The sequence below is a fragment of the Octopus bimaculoides genome, chromosome 18, assembly GCF_046866305.1.
Source record: "Octopus bimaculoides isolate indiv1 chromosome 18, ASM4686630v1, whole genome shotgun sequence".
Taxonomy (NCBI): Eukaryota; Metazoa; Mollusca; class Cephalopoda; order Octopoda; family Octopodidae; genus Octopus; species Octopus bimaculoides.
The window spans coordinates 29,237,659-29,260,632 of record NC_142945.1 but is presented as its reverse complement, the minus strand read 5'-3'; the positions used below and the strand labels follow the sequence as shown (position 1 = coordinate 29,260,632).

The following is a 22,974-nucleotide window of genomic DNA, read 5'->3' as shown; positions in this document are numbered from 1 at the left end:
ACAGAGTTTACGTTAACAAACCGGAGACCCTGGCACAACTGAAGGAGAACATCAATAGAGAAATAAGAGAAGTGGGGTCTGAAACTCTTGAGGATGTTATGGTGCAAGTTTTGGAAAGAATACGGGTGTGCAAAGCTAAAAATGGCTATCATTTAAGCGATGTCATTTTTCATATGTGATGTAGTGGTGTTGGAAAATTTGACTTGTGCATATTAATTTCCATTATATCCTTTATATTGTATCAAAATTTCATGCATTTATTTGTAATGTTATTATTTATGAACAATTTAATTGGAGAAAGAAAACTTGGACTTGGATAAAATAGAGTGATATTTGAGTATCAGCTATAAACACCACCTGTCTAAGTGATGTCAGGATTTATGGAGTTTGAGAAGGAATGGAATTGCCATATTGGTATTTCATTGAGGCTTTTCTTAGTGAATGGTAAGGATTAAAAAAACTCCATTAATTTGCTGATATATTTTAAAGATAGAATCTGTGCATACTTTTGGGTTTATGAGAGCCTGATTATTGAAATAAGAGTAAATAACACTAATTTGTTAGTTATGTGGGCCTTACAAAACTTTTGAAGGGTGAAGATGAAGACACATCTCAATTGATTTTCTAATGGGAGACATGTCACTTCTAAGATACAGAGACTAAATGGGGCACAAATTCAGCTCTCAGTCAGGAAACAATATCTTGTATATGTGGAAACATGAATGTGTAATCAACTGTATTCAACCTAATTTGGTAGGTGAAAAGGACATGACCACAGGAAAAAGCCATGTTCTCAATGTATACCAATGATAATTTTGTCATATCAGCAAATTCTATCTAAATTCATGCAATAATTTTTTTTAGAATTTTACACAGTATTAACTGCATTTCATCGAAATATTTAATTTCTAACATGGTTGAGAGTTCATATAGAGAAAAGATTTCAGTTAATGACTGTTTTACTGCTGCTTTTAAAATTGCACATATTTGTGCAGATAGTACCTTGCTTCATTCCTATTTAATTTTCTGCATATGAGCATCATCTTCATGCAACCCAGACATCTCATGGCAGATACACATTGTTTCTATGAACAAAGATCTTGAAAATGACATGACAACCTATTTTCTTCAAAAGTATCATGTCACAATCATTACTCTTGTCAAGAATTTATTTCTATTTTAATGTAAATGATTTAAGAGGAAAACTGGGTGTAAGAGGCATCAGATGTTGCGTGCAAGAGAAAAGACTGCACTGGTTTGGTCATGTGATGCATACGGATGAGGACAGCTGTGCAAAGAAATGCCGAGCTCTGATTATGGAGGGTACCTGTGGAAGGGGTAGATCTAGGAAGACATGGGATGAAGTGGTTTGAAAGAGTCTTGAGACACTGGGCCTCACTGAGGAAATGACAAGGGACTAGGAGATGTTGTAATTAGCTGTCCAGATGGCAGTTGTCTGTTGTGACATGGTTTCTACACTTGGATGCCCTTCCAAATACCAACAACTTAAGAATGTGCTGGGTACTTTTTACATGTCATTGGCATGCATGCATTTATGTAGCACTGGCATGGGTGCATTTATGTAGCACTGGCACAAGTGTTTTTATGTGGCACCTGCACCTGAAAGGACAACTCTGTATGTGTGAAAGGCAGCGATTTGACTTAGCTTGCTGTAGAAACCATGTCACAGCAGACAACTGGCATCTGGCCAGCTCCATGTCAAACCATCCAACCCATGCCAGCATGGAAACAGATGTTACATGATGATGATGATGATTAATATTTCTTAATTTCACATTCCATTTGCCTCTAAATGACCCACTTTTCATTTTAGTGGCTGACAATCTCAATAATGGTTTGGGTTCAGAAAAAGAATTTTCTATCAACAATATGAATCACATTACAATAAACAGCTCATGCTCATCACCCATGGATACCAAAATGGAGTAAGTAACCACTTTCACAACTTTGTTGGCTCATGCAAGTAATGTATGCTTGGAAATACTGTTCACATAGACTTACTTTAAAAATACAAATTGTACATTTCCATATCATTATAGAAAAATTATAGGATCTACATCTATACTATAATGAAGAAAGCTGCTTATTAATTAGGTATGTAACAATTACTAAAAGTACTAAAAGAAAGCAATTATTAAAGAGTTGACCGTCTGGAAATATTTTTATAAATTCATGTTCTAAAAAATTTCCTATAATTTCGATTTCTCAAGTTTCTTGAATTTTTTTTAACTCCAATTTCTCACAAATTTAAATATTCATTGCATTCACTGCATCCAATTCACAAATTTAAATATTAATTGCATTCACTGCAGAGTATTCTATTCTCATTTGCAAAGTCTCTCACTTTCTCTTTTAAGTTTTTATTCGCTATTTGGAAAACCGACAGTTTATTCTATTAATGTATACATAATTTAAAAACATTATTTGTTGAATGAAAATTTTTAAAATACCCGTATAATTTTTGAACATGGGATAGCTGCGAGAAGAGCCTAGAAAATTGAATAATTACTATTAGAAGATGAGGAGAAAAAAAGTTACTGACATTTACTCGAAACTTGCACCTTATTCACAGTTGCCAAACATTCTGTACCACTAAGCCAATATATACACAAACAAGTCGCACGAACGACTTCAACAATGACAAAACTCATGCACACACATAGATACACATACACACAAATGAAAAGCAATGAATGTGTGTGTGTATGTTTGCTGTTTGTGTGTGTATGTTCAAGCTGCATTACTTTTGTGAAGTTTGGTCAGTGAACAGGTTGCAGTTTCAAAGCAAAGAAAATATTTTGAAACAAATGAAATTTTAATGTTAAAGTGAAACTGGTACTACTTTAATACAGAGGTACTACTTAAATACAGGAGTTACGTACAAAACATTTTAGATGTATGCTGTGTAGATGTGTAATGACACCCTAACTAACACTAAAACTAGCCCTAACCTTAACCCTAGAAACAATTGTTTTCGTTTCAGCACATAATCTCATATCAAGTCACTTGCAATGCAAGTACTTCTCTGTATTTTTTTAAAAATCACTGTGGATAAATGCCAGCAATGACCTTTTCAGGTTCCCCCAATATTTTAATTTCTAAACAGAAACAATTGGGGGCAGGTAGTGGGGTTGCAAATAATTCATAATTTCTCAAATTTTCTTTTTTATAGCATACTAGCAGTATAACCCGACGTTGTCCGGGTGTGACTTATTACGCCATCTATGATAAGTCTTGCTAGGTGAAAATCAACTAAAAAAGAAAGCCGTACAACGAAAAAACCCCTATGATGTAAATATGTTCATAATTCAAAAGACGATGAAATTAATAGGGAAAGTCTGAAGGCTGTTTTGCGTAACATTATTAAGCGTACGTAAATTTCATCCGTCTAATTGGCTATAGAAATGCTTGTGCAAAACAACTTTTTGCACTGCCCTGATTATACATAGCAGCGTAATCCCTTTTCGCAGGAGGTAGGACGGCAATTTCTGATGAAGCAATTGCTGGCGATCTGTTGCTACACAGTTCTGCCAGAATTCTATCAGATTGGGCAGTAGATGTTGATGCACCATTTTGCATTATGTTCAAAGTAGCTTCTGGAATGTGGTGAATTGCTGCAGTCTGTTGCTGTCTTTTTAAACCGGTTGCTTTCTTTCCCCAGCAAGCTCTCTTTATTGTAATGAAGTTCACTGATTTGCAATGTGTTGTCCATAAGCTCCGTAGTTTGTATATTTACAAAACATTGACGAACATGAGTTATATTGTAGTGAATGCTTGTGTGTACGTGCGCGTGTATGCGTTTGAGAGAGTGAGAGAAAGTAGGGAGAGAGGAAAAGAGAGAGAGGGGGAGAAAGGAATAGAGAACGGGAGCAATGAAGAGAGAGAAAGAGAGGAAGGGAGAACGGAAGACAGTTATAAAATAGCAATGCGCGCGCGTGTTTATATAAGAAACACACAGAAACTAAATCTTATATCTATAATGTTGATGTGTGTATGTGTTTCTGTGTATGTTGTTGTCACAGATCACATATGTGTGGTTGTGTGTGTATTTTTACGTTTCTATGTTATGAAAAATATGTTAGAGGTAGAGGGGTAGAAGAAAGCTATTAAATGGGAGAGAGGAAGAAGAACGAAGTAAGAGTGAAAAGGTAGACGGAAAGAATAATCTTAAAGCAAGTTAATCTATGACTTTGTATGTATCACTTTCTCTCTCTCTCTCTCTCCCTCTTTTACTGTTACTCTCTATATTATATGTTGAGCGCGTGATCGATGTGTAAGAACGCTGGTACAGGTAGAAGGGAAGAAATATAAAAGTTGCTAGAAACAACACCCAAATCTCCCTTAAATCACACAAAGTAAACGGAATTTTAAAGATCTAATTACTGCACTGGAAAGTTCATATCGAGAAAATTGTATTGATGTAAAAATTTTTACGAAAAAGTGGAAAATGTTAATTTCTATAAACTTTTAAAAAAGGCTTCACACAGATACACAACTTCAGCATTATATATTAAGATGGGCAACACACACACACACACACTAAATAAAAAAAATGACAGGTATTTGTATGTATGTGTGTATTAATGTGTATTGTGTCTCTCTCTATATATATGGTAGTAAGTAAGTGCGTTTTAAGAAAGATATTCCAAAAATTCATTTTGTAGGGAATAAATGTTTGACTATCGATCATATTTGGAAGTGAGTGACAGGTATTTGTATGTATGTGTTTATTTGTATGTATGTGTGTATTTGTACGTATGTATGTATGAGTGTGTATTCAAGAACATCTATATTTACACTTTAAAGTTGGTTTTCACACTCAACCCTGTTCTGCAGAATCAGTGTCGCGATGGGAGGTTTGTGCCCATCTCAACGTTCCGAGTTTAAATTCTGCCGATGTCAACTTTGCCTTTCATCCTTTCAGTGTGTAAAAAATAAGTACCATTTGAACACAGGGGTCGATATAATCAACTATTGTCCACCTGCTCCAATCCACCCTTGTGAGAAAAATTGAAAATAATAATAATAATGACCTCTGCTGATCAAACTCCCAACCCACAACTAAGTCTTAAGTGTATATATATATATGGGCAACACACACACACTAAATAAAAAAATGTTAGTAAGTAAATGTGTTTTAAAAAAGATTGTTAAATTTTCAGATTAATACCCGCACGATTTTTACTAGTGTTAGGGTTAGGGTTAGGGTTAGGTAGGTAATCGTGCGGGTGTTAATCTCAAGATTTACAAAAAGATTTTCCAAAAAACTTACAGTTTGTAGGGAATAAATGCTTGTCGATTGTATTTGAAAAAGATGTGTGGCTATTTTTTTTTTTTTTTTTGTTATCATGGTGAAGGACGGAGTTCAAAATATGAAAATGAAACCATTAAAGTGAAAGTATCTGTCATTACAGTATGGAAATGTGATTGTTTCAGTTTTGATACTGAAAGAGTTTTCTTTTACTGTCAGTGTTTTTCCTTCCTTTCTTTTTGTATTTGTTGCTGGATCGTTCGTAAAGGTTCAGAAGAGAAAGTAGGAGTTGAAAGGATTTGGAAAGGTAATAGAAAGAGGAAATTAGATTCTATTAGGGGAGAAAATGTTATTTTGTGTAGTTTAATGGATTTTATTCGTAATTGTGTGTTATTTTGATGGAAAAAATGACACTGTGACCTAAGTTATGGTATTTAGAATATTAATTCCGATTCTTTCATCCAAAAAATTTGGAATTGTGTAAATGTATGAATTTTCAACATACACACACACACACAGAAAAATCTGCCTTTTATAGATAAGATAAATATATTTATGGGGGAAAATCCTGAAAAACATCAATACATGCAAGAGTAATAAAGAAACAAAGAGGGTTGTCTTTGGATATGCTAGAAACAACAGCCAAATCACTCACTTTTCCCTCTGAAAATATTAACAATTTAAAAAAAGATTTTTACCGAAAATGCTCTTCCCATGATTTTGAAGTGCAAGTGGTCAACATAGGTCTAGAGTGGGCTGATGAGGGAGGGGGTGTTAAAAAAAAGAGTTTACAAAACATTTTTCATACAAAGATACCCCCCTCAATCATTTCGAAGGCTGTGGTTTAAAAAAAAAAATAAGGAATATCCCTGAAAAAACTTTCCCCACAAATTTCTTTATAATCATAATCTATGCCATTTGAAAGGGATTTCTATAAACTTTCATTAAAAGATATCCATCTTCCTAAAGAGTTACAAGAGAAAGAAATCAGATCATGTGAATTTTCCAAAACTCTTCTCTCCACCCGTTTGGAAAAACTCTTTCTCATAAATCCCCATATACTCTGAAGCCACAACATCTAAGCAGTATTTGTAGAAAATTTTAAAAAGTATCCATTTTTCTGGATGTTATAAGGCAACAAAGTCGGGGGCATATACATCTGTAGTATTGCCCTTTTAGTTATACAATTTTTTATTTCATGTTTATTTCATTCATTGTTTGCAATGTTCTCTCTCCTCACACACTCACTCTCTCTCATATACTGCAAAGCTTACAGAAGGGCTGCTGAACTGAAATCTCTATGTTGCTTTGAGGGGAAGGTAAAACTTGACAACCTACTTCTCCCTCTGTTGTTGAACTACCATGATGTTTGTTTAAAAAAGAGAGATTATAACTGTGATAAAATAATGAAAGCAATACTTACTAAGCAAGTGAGCACTATTATACAAAGAAATAATTAGATGTAAGACATACCACCTGGAGGGTGGTCTTTCTTCTAGTAATAATAATGATATTAATAATAATAACTTGTTGGACCTGTGAAAAATTCATGGAAAATATAAAAGATGTAAATATCTGTAAATTATGTGCTGGTGCCATGAGAAATGTTTCTATATTGTGACAATTACAGAATATAGAAAGATGTGTAAAACTGATAACTATATAACCCAACCAAAATATCTTGGTTACGCAAACCTAAACAGAATTACTATTTAGCCTTAAAATACATCGTACATATTCAAAGAACCTTCTTGGTTTAGTGGTATGGAACATTCTTCAGGTATTCTTTTATTATTTTACTTGTTTCAATCATTTGATGGTAGCCATGCTGGAGCACCACCCTTTAGTTGAAGAAATGGACCCCTGGACTTATTCCCTGTAAACCTGGTGCTTATTCTGTCAGTCTCTTCTGCTAAACAGCTAAGTAACAAGGATGCAAACACACCAACATCAGTTGTCAAACAATGGTGGTGGTGGTGGTGGTGGGCCAAACACAGACACAAATGCACACATAAAAATATAATATAATATAATATATATATATATATATATATATATATATATATATATTCATCATCATCATCATCATCATCGTTTAACGTCCGCTTTCCATGCTAGCATGGGTTGGACGCTCAAGATACTTACACTCTGACGGGTATTCACATTGACATTACACATCCAACGGAGCATATCACAATTAAAAGGGTAAAGGATTATCAATTTATTAATAAATTAATAATTAATAATTTTTACCAAGCCCTTCGGTATGTAAGCACCATTATCGGTGTGGAACTTATTTAAAAGTTCTTATACATTTATAAACAAAATTAAGGGATCAGCAACAGGTTGCTTCACCACATACTGCTATTTCTGAACTTCGGTATGTGGTGAAGCAACCTGTTGCTGATCCCTTAATTTTGTATATATATATATATATATATATATATATATATATATATATATTTATTTATTTATATTAAGGGCATTACTATACATAAATGCCTCGCGCTAGGAGGGACTCTAAAAGTCAAACTACCATAATAAGCACATTTTACCAAACACGAGGGAATTCTCGAAGCGAGCCTCCTAAAATTAGACTTAGTGGTATATCATGATTTCGTAATCAGTGCTGAATATGCACTCTTTATTTTTCAGTACACACATAGTCAAGACACATAAAAATAAACAAAAATCAACATACCAGACGAACACTCCATGTATCCAGCATAGTACATAGAAATTGTTTATCACTATATATATCTATGTAAGAGGTGGGCTTTTCGAATTGCATCTCGGTACACGTGTTTGTTCAGAATAAAATTCAGCACTGAATATATTCTGGTTAAATTTACAATTTAAATAAAGGATAAAATCTTTATAAGAATTTATCAAGTAGTTAGCATGAAAAAACCTCATAAGGGAAAAATTTATTAATTATTCCCTATAAATATATTTATTTATATTAAGGGTTTTACTATACATAAGGGGGCTTGCTTCGAGAATTGCATTCCCTTGTGTTCGGTAAAATGTGTTTATTATGGTAGCTTGACTTTTAGAGTCCTTCCTAGTGTGAAGCATTCTAACTGAAGAAAATTCTAACTGATCCCCATCTGCAAATTCATGTGCTGTTTATCTTGATATGAGATCACCATGTCGCGCACATATGGTTGTGATGTATGTGCCTAGTGTGCTCTTATCAGACGGGTAGTCCTGATAGATGTACTGGGCTTCATATATTTTACCCCAGTGTCACTTTGATGGCATGCACTGCTCTCTCACTCAATAATAATATTAATAATAATATTTTAATAGGATTGGTGTTACTCTTCACAAAAGTAAATAGACTATACGAAGAGCATGATGCGATTGCAATAGATATTTTATTGGTGATGATATTTCAACAGCTAGCCTGTCTTTGTTGAGTTCAAAATGAAAAGTGATAAAAATTCAAAATTATAGAAATTCAAATCAAAATATGAATGAGAGCAACCAGTGTCCTAATCATAATAATGTTTATAATAATGATAATCCTTTCTACTAAAGGCACAAAGCCTGAAATTTTGGGGGAGGGACTAATCAATTACATTGACCCCCAGTGTTTCACTGGTATTTAATGACCCTGAAAAGATGAAAGGCAAAGTTGACCTTGGCGGAATTTGAACTCAGAATGTAGACCAAGAGGAAATGCCACTAAGCATTTTGCCTGCTGTGCTAACAATTCTGCCAGCTTGCAGCCTTTTTTTGCTGCTGCTTTTTTGAAAAAAAAAAAAAAATAATAATAATAATACTTTATTGGCCACAACGGCTGCAAAAAGCCATTTAGGACAATACAGAGACAAAGGACACTGGAGATTTACATAGAAATGTGTAAACTATAAAAACAGTAGCAATTTCCAAAGAAATCTTAACAAACTAAATCCCCAATAGAAGGACAAAAATGTCACCCTGGGGCAATAAAGGAAGCCCACAAATCCCAACATATCCTATTCATTGACAGCACCATGGCAAGTGCTCCTGTCTCCTCTGTATTCATCAGCCTACAGGCACCACCTTAGAGCAGGCCTACTTACTTGGGCCACCCTCCCCACATTCATCCACTTTTCAATAAATTTATTGTGAGGCAGTACATCCCTCTTAATCTTCACATTTTTTTTCAAATGGAATTTTAAAAAGTCAGTGTGGTCTTGGCTGAAGAGGAAATCGTCTGTCTTCAGTTCTTTCAAGTCATCAACCACATAACCACTTTTGCCATAGCCACCAGATAGAGGAAAAGCTACTTGTATCTCTCAATCACAGGAAGGCAGTAGGTTGACCTTCACAATGGAGTTGGCTGATAGCCAGATCTGTCCCACATGGGACAGCAGTTGTTCAACATAATTCCACAAGTCAGTAATACTTGAACACTGTACAAGTGCATACAAGACAGTTCCGTTGCTCTGCAGACATTCTCAGGCACAGCTGATAGCACTACCATGCCTATAGAGTTTATCCTGAACTGGCAATGACCCCACCCCCTCCACACACACTTCCCCAGTAGCACTGCCAGGTTCAAATGTTTTTGGAAATTATCTCTGAGTTCTGGCTCGAAAGTCCTCCAGAAAAGACCAGCCAACTGATTTTTCATTGACAACCAGAGTTTCTCCAAGGCTGTCATCACTCTTAATTACTAATCCTAATAATAGTAATAACAACAACAACAATAATAACGATAATCTTTCCTTTATTAATCTCAAGGACTCAAAGAGTTGCAAAAAGTGTGAAACTTTTACTAGAAGTTACAAAGAAAGAGAAGAAAATGCAGTATGTAAAAGACTTGATTACAAATATGTAGGGAAATAGTGAGAGACATTGTACAATATATAAAGTACACATGAAGATTTTAAAGATATACACACATACATATATGCATATACATATATATATATATATATATATATATATATATATGCAAGACACGAAACTCGGCTTGTGAAGACCTGTTGGGGCAAGTGAAGGCGAAATCATGATGGCACTTGTGTCCAGTGTCGCCTTCCTGGCACTTGTGCCAGTGGCATGTGTAAAGACATTCGAGCGAGATCGTGCCAGTGCCGCTGGACTGGCTCCTGTGCAGGTGGCACGTAAAATACACCATTTTGAGCGTGGCCATTGCCAGTACCACCTCACTGGCCTTCGTGCCGGTGGCACGTAAAGTCACCCACTACACTCTTGGAGTGGTTGGCGTTAGGAAGGGCATCCAGCTGTAGCAACTCAGATTGGAGCCTGGTGTAGCCATCCGGTTCACCAGTCCTCAGTCAAATCGTCCAACCCATACTAGCATGGAAAGTGGACGGTAAACGATGATGATGATGATGATATGCATATATGTGCATATATATACACACACATATATACATGTACATATTTTATACACACACAGTTGTCCATATGACCTATAACAGAGGAATTCAAAACTGGGTGCCTGTGGGAACTGCTATATGCTGATGACCTTGCTCTTATTGCAGAATCTTTAGCAGAATTAGAGAAGAAATTCCAGATATAGAAACAAAACCTGGAATCAAAGCGCTTTAAAGTTAACCTAGCTAAGATTAAAATTGTTGTTAGTAAGAAGATAAAACTCTCTTCCCATCATTTGACCCTGTTCAATATTTAGGAAAGGAGTTGGAAGACATTCCATTCACTGTACCCAGTGTAAACTATGGACACATAAGAGGTGCAGCGGAATCACAGGTAGATTAAGAGATAAAGTCATCTTTGTATGTGGCAGATGTACAGGAACAATAAGCACTAAGAGCACATGGGACTTAGATTCTCTCAAATGTCCAAGAGGCTCTTTGGCGGTTGTACATAGTTTCTGTTATCTGGGTGATCAAATTAGCAATGGTGGAGGATACTCTGAAAGTATTGTTTCTAGAATCAGAATAGGATGGAGGAAGTTCAGAGAGCTTTTACCTCTGTTGGCAACAAAAGGACTCTCTCTCAGAGTGAAGGGTAGATTGTATGATGCTTGTGTATGAATGGCTATACTCCATGGTAGTGAAACATGGGCTCTGAATGTAGAAGACAAGTGTAGACTGGAAAGAAATGAAGGTAGTATGCTCTGTTGGATGTGCAACATCAGTGTGCATGTATGGCAAAGTGCAAATGTATTGAGAGAAAAGTTGGGCATAAGAGGAATCAAATGCAGCATGCAAGAGAGAAGACTATGTTGGTTTGGACATGTGATGCATATGAATGAAGACAGCTACATAAAGAAGTGCTAATCACTGAAAGTGGATGGTGCCCGCAGAAGAGACCCAGAAAGACATGGGATGACATGTAAAAAGCATCCACTTCACACTCTGATATGGTTGGTGTTTGGAAGGACATCCAGCTGTAAAAACCTTGCCAAAACTGACCTCACCTGTGTTTGTGCCATGTAAAAAGCACTAAGTCCACTCTGCTGAGTTGCTGGTGTTTGGAAGGGCATCCAGCTGTAAAAATCCTGCCAAAACAGTTACAGAAGACTTGTGCAGGCTGGCAGTTGTGAAACTATCCCACTCATGCTAGGATGGAAAGCAGATGTTAAATGACAATGATGATGATGATGATGACACCCACCCATATTTGCATGAAATAATTAAAAATGTAAAACAAAGCAACTAAAGCAAGATAGAATTAAAAGAAATAAAACGTGAAAGATTTCTGGTTAGGCTAAGTTAAAGTATTCAATGACCCTGTCCACTTAATTATTTCTCAAATTGTGTACATGTGCAACCAAATGCACCAGTGAGCATTTTTGAGACATTTGTCAGTAAAAGATACAAACATCTTGAGGGTAATCCCTTTTAAGTTCAGTGTTATGTATTAGCTTTAATTTTAACTAATCATTATCTTTTGCATTTTGTCTATATTCTGGCCTTTGGCTTCAACAGTAGAAAATTCTTCACCTCTGACCAATTGCTGACCAAATACAAAGTTCAAATAAAACCTGCAATGGAGTATGGAATGGTACTGTTCCTGCACACATACATATCTTAAACTATATATTAACAAAAGCCATCTGACTGTTTGCAAGGACTCCATCATATAATATATGTCAACTTCAGTTCTATGAAATGCAATATAAGCATGGGTACAAGAGGTGTGAGAGGTAAAGGTGTGTGTGTAAAAGATGTGGATGACTGTGGTATGGGTAACAGATGTGTTATGAGAGGAACTTGGCGTTGTTTAGCTGACAGTGTTAGCCAGACAAACATAAATTCAAGTAGTGACTTGTTTGATATATGATTCGCATAAGAGATGTTAAAATCCTTGAGCAGAAGTCAAGTGTATGTGCCATCTAATGATCATTGTTGGGCTTCCATAAAAGACCAACATGCCTAGCCGTAGAACAGAACAGATTCTACTATAGCATGAAACAGGTGTACTTTTAGGTCACATGACAGTTTTCAAATTTTCAGATGTTGACAATGTTATCACTTTATGAATGTTAGTCTTTTGTACTGGCCAAGCAACTATGAGAGCCCAGGTAACAGAGATCAGCATCTGACTCGATGAAAGTGTAAGATTATCCTCACTAGCATTTTCACTAATGATTGTGATCTTCGTCTTCGAGTAGTTTATTGAAAGACTAACTGCAATGGTAGCCAACTCCGGGTTGAGAGTTCCAGAATATTGCCTTTCTTGAGAAAAAGATTTGTGTTGGAATAGACTAAGAATGATGAGAAGGTGAAATGCTGGTATATTAGATGAATGTGAAGTAGGGTGGTAAACAGCTTGCTTGGTGAGTAAAACAGGTACTATTGTGGTAGTGGTAGGAAAGAGACTGAAAGTTTGAGACAGTTGAGGTAATTTGAGGGTAAATGAAGCCTTGCAAATCAGTTAGCTGGTCATATAATATTATTCATTTATTCCCTCAATTAATTATTGATATGTTATTTATAGCCCAGCAAATCCCGAAGGATTGACAGCATTGTGGGTAGGAAATGTTTTACCTGAAGTGTCAGAAAAAAAATTAAACCAGTTGTTTTCAAGGTAAGTTTGATATTTTTTGTCATTGCAAGCTAGTCTGTGAAATTGGGATTCAACAAAATCTTGAAACATTGGATACATTATTAAAGAGAAACAATGGAATATTTGTATGTGATATGTATAGTACTGTATAGTATAGCCAGCCATCACTTGCAAGCAAGTATGGTTTGGTAACAAGTACCATCATCATTATCATCATCATCATTTAATATCCATCTTGGACAGTTTGATGGACACTGGCAAGTCCCACTCAGTTTTAGTATGGTTTTTACTGCTGGATGCCCATCCTAATTCCAGCCACTTTATAGAATAAACTAAGTGTTTTTTACATGGCACCAGCACTGATGAGGTCTGTTTTGACATGGTTTTTAAGGCTGGATGCCATTCCTAATGCCAACCATTTTACAGAGTGGACTGGTTGCATTTAACATGGCACCAGCTCTTGTGAGGTCACCAAAAAAATTGCAAGATGAAGATCCTTTGAGTGGTGAAGAGTTAATGGAGGAGATGGCTTTGTGCTAGGTGACGAGAGGTTAGAGTATGGCAGAGGAACAGAAATAAGTGTCTTGCAGTAGAGCTACATGGTTACCCCAGTCAGAGACAGAGAGGGAGAGTGAGAGAGAGCGAGAGAGAGAGAGAGAGAGAGAGAAAGCAAGAGTGAAAGAGAACAAAGGTGAGAGGGAGCGAGAGAGGTGGCGATGCAGTTGAAAATAGATGAAAATGTAAATGGGATGGAGAGTATTGCCTAGGATGCATGAGTAGGGAGTTTATGTGAATGCAAAATAGTAGGATGCAACGACTGGTGAAACCTGGGTATATAGAGGTGGGGGACAAGAAGACAGCAATGATACAGTTAGCAGGATAGAGAGGACTGGATTGGGCTGCAGGAGTGGGAAGGGAAGGAGAGGTAAGTGGAGTGCATGAGGAATGTGAGGAAGAGGAGATGTAGTTTGGTTTATTGAGGCAGGGTATGTGAAAACTCAATGTTAAATGTGGGTGGATCATACAGCACTACCAGAGCTCAGTTTCACTGTGGTGGGCGGCTCTTCTCAAGAACTTCATATCATCAGATATCTCATTCCATTGTCATCTCCTCTGTGAGGCCCAACATCTTGAGATGAGTCCTCACTACTTCATTCCATTTCTTCTTGGCTCATCCTCTTCCACAAGTACCATCCTTTTTAAGGGATCAGCACTTCTTTATTACAACTGTCTTCATTCATATGCATCACATGTCCCATCCAACATAGTCTTCTCTCTCATATGCTGCATCTGATTCCTCTTATGCACAACTTTTCTCTCTGCACATTTGCACTTCGTTGTACATGCTCCCTAATGTGGCATATCCATCAGAGCATACCAGCTTTATTCCTGTCTAGTCTGCTCATGTCTTTTGCATTCAAAGTCCACATTTCACTATCATGGAGATAGCCATTTGTACACAAACATCGTATGATTTGCCTTTCACTCTGGGAGAGAGTCCTTTTGTTGTCAACAGAGGTAATAGCTCTCTGAACTTCCTCTACACTATTTTAATTCCTGCAACAATACTTTCAGAACATCCTCCACCACTGCTAAATTGGTTATCTAGCTAACAGAAACTAACTACCACTTCAAGAGAGCCTCCTGGGCATTTGAGAGAGTCTAATTCCCATGTGTTCTTAGCGCTTAATGTTCCTGTGCATCTGCCACATACAAAGACAACTTTCTCTGTTAACCTACCTGTGATTCCACTGCACTTCTTATGTGTCCACAACTTGCACTGGGTCTGACAAATGGAATTTCTTCCAACGCCTTTCCTACATATTGAGAAGGGCTATTTACCTGATGGAAAGAGAGTCTCATTTGGTTTCTTGCTAACAACAACATTGCTGGAACTTGGCCAATTCTGCTAAAGATTCTGCAGTAAGTACGAGATCATCAGCATGTTGTAGTTGGGCATCCAGTTTTAAATTCCTCTGTTATGGCCTGGAAAACTTTGATGAATAAGAGTGGACTGAGAACTGAGCCCTGGTGTATCCCTACTTGTACACTAAATTCTCCAGTGTACTTGTAGCCAATTCTTACCCTACTGACGGCACCACTCTACATGATTTGTACAGCTCTAACTTACCACTCATCTACTCTTAGCTTCTTTAGAGACCACTTGACAAAGGAGCAAGGGACTCTGTCAAAAGCTTTCTCCAGGTCAATGAAAGCCAAGTACAATGGTTTATTTTTGGCCAGATACTTCTCCTGCAGTTGTCTCACTGTGAAGATGGCATTTGTAGCACTCTTCCCAGACACATAATCAAACTGCATCTCATCTACCCTATTTTTGCTAATTGCTTTAGGTGCTTACATAGTCATAAGATGACATAGACACCCCTCTCAGCCTCTCATCCAACAATGCATTCAGGATATGTAATTGCTGGCAGGTGGAGAAAGTGCTTCACCAGAAATTGGTTGGTCCTCATTTACAGCTGAGTAAGCTGAGACAACATGAAATCAAGGACACAAATCATTGTTCCATCCAGGTAATGAACCCACAACCTTATACTGCACATTATCACCTGTTGTATGCATTTACTTATGTATATATGTGTGCTGGTAGACACGTATGTATGTATACCTCTACACAAGAAATAGCAGCTAAATCTTTATCAAATCACACCCTACCAGGAAAGAGACATTGGGCTATAGGAACCTAGGCTTACAAAAAAGAGGAGTTAATCACTGCTGAAATGTCTTTCATGAAAGATCTATTCAAATATAGCCTACTTGAAACTATGCCACAGCTGCTGTAATTGCTGCTGCTACTACTACTACAGCCGCTGCTGCTGCTGGAGCATAATTTTTGTGTTCTTCTCCTTCATTTTATACTGGGACATTCTCTAGCTAGAAACTTCTCCTACTCAATAGGAATATGCTACTCCTTTTGAGTCAGTGAGCAGTAATAATTTTTGAGGATATTACTACAAAATGTAAAATGTATTAAATGTCTGATTTAAGGAAATTTGTTCCTAGAAGTTAATGAAAGCAATACATTATTATCTGCATAAGATGTCTGGAACATAAGTGTTCCAAGAAAAGAGTAAAGTTGGAAAATCAGACTTATGTTGTGGTCTGATTCTGAGAATGTGTTCACTTAGTAATTAAATCTGGCAGCTTGTGTGATAATGTGTAGATAAAGTACAGTTTGAAAGAATGAATGCGTCTCCCCTGCCATATTTAGATTAGAGTCAGTGTCATTCACATTGGCTGATAGTAATGTGTGATGTGACACTTGATTACTCTCATTTCTGTGTCTGTGTGACTCCTTCATTCCTGTCTGCCTTGACTGTCTATTCTGTGTTTATCTTGTTTAGCTTAATCTAAGCCTGGTTGATTTGCAATCATGAACTTTTGATTTAAGTATATTTGCTGGTGTCATTCAACAAATTTGTTGTAAAGCCATTGAATGTCATTGTTTTGTTTCTCAATACCAGAAATCTTGTTTCGAAAAGCAAAGAGTCAGGGTTCAAATTGAAATAGAAACTTTCATGAAAGATCTTATTAACTTTCATTAACTTCTAGGAGCAAATTTCCTTGAATCAGACATTTAATACATTTTATATTTTGTAGTTTCTGATATGGTATAGTCATTAAATTCCTGAGGAATAGTTAAATGTTAGAAATTTGTTTGAAAAATACATCAAATGGAATCGTTTTAAAAAGTGTAGCATTTCTTTTAGAATTCACTTAAACATTTCCATTGTTCAGAAACACAACAGTACCTTTGACAGAGTTATATGTAAGCTTTATACAGTATGTCTTACATACTTTATATATATGCATGCACGCACACACGCACACACACACACACACACACACATATTTTGTCTCTGTCATTATTAATGCTGACTTGTTTCCTCTTTACCTACAGGTATGGGCCTCTAAGCAGTGTACGTTGTTTACCTGACAGGTTTTGTGCTTTTATAAATTTTAAAACTAAAGAATCAGCTGGTAAAGCTATGAATTCTTTACAGGTAAATACCCTGTTTCTATCCCTTTACCACCACATTCTCTACTCTTGAAATTCTTCTGATAGTATTGTCTTTCTTTTTCCCTCCCCTTCTCTCACTCCCCCATCCCTTTCTTCTCTCTCTCTCTCCCTTTTCTTCTTCTCTCTCTCTCCTTCTTCTTATTCTCTCTCTCTACCTCTTCTCTCTCTCTCTCTCTCTCTATATATATATATATATATATATATATATATATATATATATATATACACACAAAAACAAGCATGAACACACATTGGGTAGTGGATAATGATCTTAGTGAAGATGTGATGTCTGCTTGATATGAGTCCATGGCTCAGTAGGATTCAGCTGACTGTACCTAGTATGGGTCCCTGTCCAGAGTTACATTTCCCTTGTTGTGGGAATATAACCTCGTTGCTCTTTAGAAAGATGCTAGAAAGTAAATCTGATAGAATGAATGCAATCTAGTGTTCAACTCAAATTTTACAGCCAGATTTGTGCCAAACTCTGCACTCTTTTGAACAACACTGTTGAGGTCGAGAGGAAGCTTCTGTTATCTAGCAACTCAAAATTTCCAACCAGTTAGCCTAGGTTTGTGCCCTAGAGAGGTCACTTCCTAACTAACTGTAGTCAAAAGTACATTGTCTCTTCAGATAGATGAATGACAGAAAATATATATACATGGATATATATTTATATCTATCTGTCTAACTTTGCACACACAGCACACACACTCTCTTTCTCTCTCTCTCTTTTATATTACATCCCACAAACGATTGTAAGAATAACTATTGAAGCTTTACTAATTGCAATATACAAACCTGAATTTTACCTACAAATATTGCACACACATAATATATATATAGTCATATGAACTCTACCAAAATTTACCAGTATATAATTTTTGAATCCAGCATTGAAGATTTAATCAGTAATGAAATTATTCTCAAGTCTCTTTGTGACTGACTGCAGAACTTCTTCAGCAATTAAAGTCTAAAAATCAAAATGATCGAACAAAGAAAATAGATGGAAAATGATAATAATGACCATCCTTTCCATTTGAGTTTCTAAGTTATGGTTAATTGCTTGTATCTTAAAACATTCTGATACAGATTCCATTGAAAATATAGATATACATGCCTGACTTTTTCAATTTTTAATTATTTTCGTCTTAGGGTCTTTATTCATTTGCCCACTTTCACTTTTGTGTTTAAGTGAAAACTTGTGGTTTGATCATTTTGACTGCTATGTTAGCATGCCAGTACTGCCTGTTAGTGTTGGCGTTAGGAAGGGCATCCAGCTGTAGAAACTCTGCCAAATTACTTTGGAGCCTGGTGTTGCCATCCGGTTTCACCAGTCCTCAGTCAAATCGTCCAACCCATTCTAGCATGGAAAGCGGACGTTAAACGATGATGATGATGATGATATATATATATATATATATATATATATATATATATATATATATATATATATATATATATATATATATATATGTGATTGTGAGATTGTGGGTTTGGTTCCCAGACTGGGTGTCGTGTTGTGTTCTTGAGCAAAGCACATCATTTCACATTGCTCTGCAATCATTTCATCATCTGACATGTGGCACATGGTGCATCTGTGCAAGTAATGTTGATTTGATGGAGTGAGTGAGCTTATGCGTACACCAACATTTGATCACTATAAACAAATCATCTGTGTGGTTGTTCAGCAAGAAATTGCCGAACCCTCAGATGTCATTTAATGACGGAAGAGTTTATGATATATATATGTATATATATATATATATATATATATGTATGTATATCTTCTTGATGTAAATTGAAACAAATTCTGTTGTGTCTTGGGAGTCATTATACCAATAACACTTGCACAGATTCAATTCCATTTATCTATTGTTAGTCTATTGCTTAAATATGTAATCAACTAACTAATCGCGTTTGTTCTGGTTAAATAATGAGTTGGTTGTTAGTTGTTCTTTCATTGCTGTTCGCAACATTATGACTTGCCATCTTGCTCAGTGACTTATGACTCGCCGTCTCACTCCAAAGTCTACTCTGCGTTTGCCCGAGAATTCATCATATGTCTTTGTATATGCAGGCTTGTATGTATGTATGTGTGTAGATGTTTGTTTGCTTAAAAGAGGAAGTAAGGGTGATCGTAAATGAAGGGTTTGTGTGTGTGTGTGTGCGCATGCGCGCACATGCATATGTATGTGGTTGTGCATGTACACCCATGTGACTGCTTGTATGTGTGTTTGTAGGTATGGATGTACAAACTATCGGTTACTTCTCTAAGGACTCAGCCTTCTGTCTTTTTGTTCTTGGTCAGTATTGTGTCTGCTGAAGATTTATGGGTTAGGGTGTAGTTATTATGTGGACAGAGGGAGGGAAGAACAGGGAAAATGTGTGTGCACATGAGTGTGTGGTCTAGCGTGTTTGTGTGGTTGAGTTGGTCTTGTGAGTGGAGTGAATGTGTATGTTCGTTTCTGTGTTTGTGTGAACATGCGTTTCCTTATTTGTGTGTATTCCAATGTGTATGTGTGTGTGTGTGTGTATCTGGCACTTTTTTGAATAGACTAATATCTGTGTGTATGCTTGCATGTGTGCAGTCTTATGTGTGTGTTCATTCCTCTGTATGTGTGTGCACACACTTGTGCCTGTGTATGCCTCTGTATGTGTGTGTATGCTTGGTGTGTATGGATGTGTGTGTGCCGGTCTGTCCATCCATGTGTGTGTATGGGTGTGGATGTGTGTATACTGGTCTGTCCATCCATGTGTGTGTGTGGATGTGTGTGGGTGTGTATCAGAATTGTGCCCATTTACATCTATTTATTTGTATGGGTTTACCTACATTGTGCTGGTGTTCTAACGCTGCCCTTTATATACTTACTTATATCACCTCATACATACCCACCTACCCACTTACCTACCTACCTACCTATCCACCAACCTACCTATATATGAATGGGCATTATGCCAGGCATTGAGAGACTATGATAAAATGACTTTTACTTGTTCAGTCATTGGACTGTGGCCCTGCTGGGACGCTGCCTTGAAGGATTTAGTTGAACAATAACCCAAGGGTTACTTTTTATCTCTGGTACTTAATCTATTAATCTCTTTCGCAGAATCACTAAGTTACAGGGACAATGAGGCACACTCATACACACATACGCATGCGCGCGCACACATACACATACACACATGCACACACTCATATTCACTCACAAAGCATTGATCAGCAGTAGGACTGAACATGGTTGCAAAACAAGCTCCTTATCCACTGCCTGTACCTATGTGTGTGTGTGTGTGTGAATATCTGTGTGTATATCTCTCTATCTCTCTAATTTTTAAGACAGGCTAAGTTGTTCATACCACTTACACTTCATGTACAGTAAATTGCTGCTTGTGTACACTAAATTGCCTAAATCTATCTTATATGTAGCCATAATGCACATAACTACATCTAATAAACATCTACCCTAGAAACAGCTGTAAGGAACTACCTACATTTTCCTATCCATCACATGCCATAGATTTTACCCACCTATCTATGTTGATTCAGAAAGAAGGGCCATTCAAATTATCTTCTATCTCATCAATGACATTATTGTATCATTTTCCTGGATTTGTCCTTAAACCACATCTCTTGTGGACTAGTCGTGTTGGAAAACACAATAAATATCTGAGAGATGAAAATTCATCCCAACAGTAGCCAGTGAGAATGCCAGATAGATTTTAACCCTTTTGAGCTTTTTCAATGTTATCTCTACAGTAACAGGCATGTTGACAGTATGATACATTGTGACACACAGTTATTTTAATTAAGTACTTCTTCAAGTGTATATACTTCATTTTTAATTAGCCATTTGGCTATTTGCAACATCATTAAAATTTTTGTTCACTTTTCCCTGTATCACAGACAATAAATTCTCATTTGAGCATGTGTGGCTGTTTGCATAATATGTACCATTGAAAAGGTCCAAGAAGACCAAAATGCATCTGACAGTCATGCTGGCTACTGCTGCTGGGATGAATTTTCATTTCTTTCTCATGTTTCTTTTTCTAATACAAGTCCATAACAGATGTTATCTCAGGATAAGTACTGCAGTAACTGGCCTATCAACAGTGTACATACATTAAGCATGATACATAGATGGCTATTTCATTTAAATACTGCTTTAGTTGCATATACTAGATTTTTAATTCAACTGGGCAGCCATTCATAACACCAGTGAATCTTTTATTCACTTTTTCCTATATCAGAGACAATGAATTTTTCTTTGAGCATGTGGCTGGCTGCAAGCATGCACCATTGAAGTGATCCAAAACAGCTGAAATATATGTAGTACTTTCATTGGCCACTACTAGGATGAAGTTTTGTGTCTCTCTAATATTTATTGTGCTTTTTAACACAGCTAGTCCATAAGAGTTATCTCAGGACAAATATTACAGTAATTAGCTTATAGACAGTGTGTATACATTAAGTATGATACATATATGGCTATTTTAATTAAATGCTGCTTTAATTGTGTATGTATGTATGGATTATGATGAAAACAACAAAAAACTTTGTGAACTACAGCTCCCCAGGGTTTCCTCACTGAAATTTTTATTTTGCCATTTATCAAGCTGGTAAAACCACAAGACGACTTAGTAACTGTGTTTGATGCAATTGACATTTGAATGAGCAGACATAAAGAAAACATCTCACTCTTGGTATTTACACAGTCACTGGAGGTTCTTAAGTTTTTAATGAGATACAGTTTCTCAAGTGAGCATATGAAACATTTGACCCATTAATATGTAGTTTGGTCTTATGAAGGATCTTCCATTTGATGTGGCTGACATCCTCGTCTTTAAGTTTCCAGATTAATGCCGAGAGGGTTGTTGCATGTCTCTTAGTGAGGTGTCCAAAAGTTGAAAGATGATTGTTGTACCTGGATTTGAATTTTCCTTCCACTGATGCACTATAACACTTGCTCTCTGTCCAGCTGTTGTCATAGTTTGTTGATGTCTGTACTTCATAAAAACAATGGAGAATATGTCACATGCCTGCTATAGAGAACATTTAGATTTGCATGAGATCTTCATATGCATCTAGGACAGGTCTCAATCATCAGTTGTTTATTGATATAAGCCTTTATGTTAGAGTGACGTGAATATGTGAATTTAACCATGTGCCTTTTAAATGTCTCCCAATACCTGTTTTCTTTAGTCATAGATCTCTTGTTCCACATGTCTCCAAAGGTACAAAGCCTGTTAGCAATTGTCAACAAGGGAAATGACAAGAAAATGTGTGAGTTTGTAGCTGGTGAACTTTAGGAAGCACAAATGTAAGCAAACATGAATTCACTTAAATAGGCCCACTTACCTATTTACACACACACACACACACACACACACACACACACACACACACACACACACACACACACACACACACACACACACACACACACACACACACACACACACACACACACACACTCTGTCTGTCTGTCTGTCTGTCTCTCTCATAAATCTGGCCTGATAAAATGTACATGGATTACATGTAATATTTTGTAATTTTACAAAATCATTTATATTCATATTTAGGAAAAGAAATGACAAGTGAATAAACGATTATCTTATGGATTTCATTAGCTTACAGCTGTTTCCACTACATAAGAATAGCTCTTCCATTATA

General features: G+C 36.5%; 1 protein-coding gene across 9 annotated transcripts in view; it reads left to right on the top strand.

Moving 5' to 3' along the window:
- The window catches only part of LOC106867759 (uncharacterized), a 229,337-nt gene that overhangs the window by 143,870 nt on the left and 62,493 nt on the right, over window positions 1–22,974 (top strand). For 4 of the 9 annotated variants that reach the window (XM_052974422.2, XM_052974423.2, XM_089365948.1 and 1 more), the window contains exons 14-16: window positions 1,835–1,946; window positions 13,196–13,285; window positions 17,187–17,289. In XM_052974422.2, the coding sequence (XP_052830382.1) occupies window positions 1,835–1,946; window positions 13,196–13,285; window positions 17,187–17,289 (305 nt within the window). Of the gene's footprint in view, window positions 1–1,834; window positions 1,947–13,195; window positions 13,286–15,615; window positions 15,799–17,186; window positions 17,290–22,974 lie in introns of those variants that run through there. The other 5 variants (XR_008266010.2, XR_016244964.1, XR_008266011.2 and 2 more) reach the window with 2 other exon arrangements.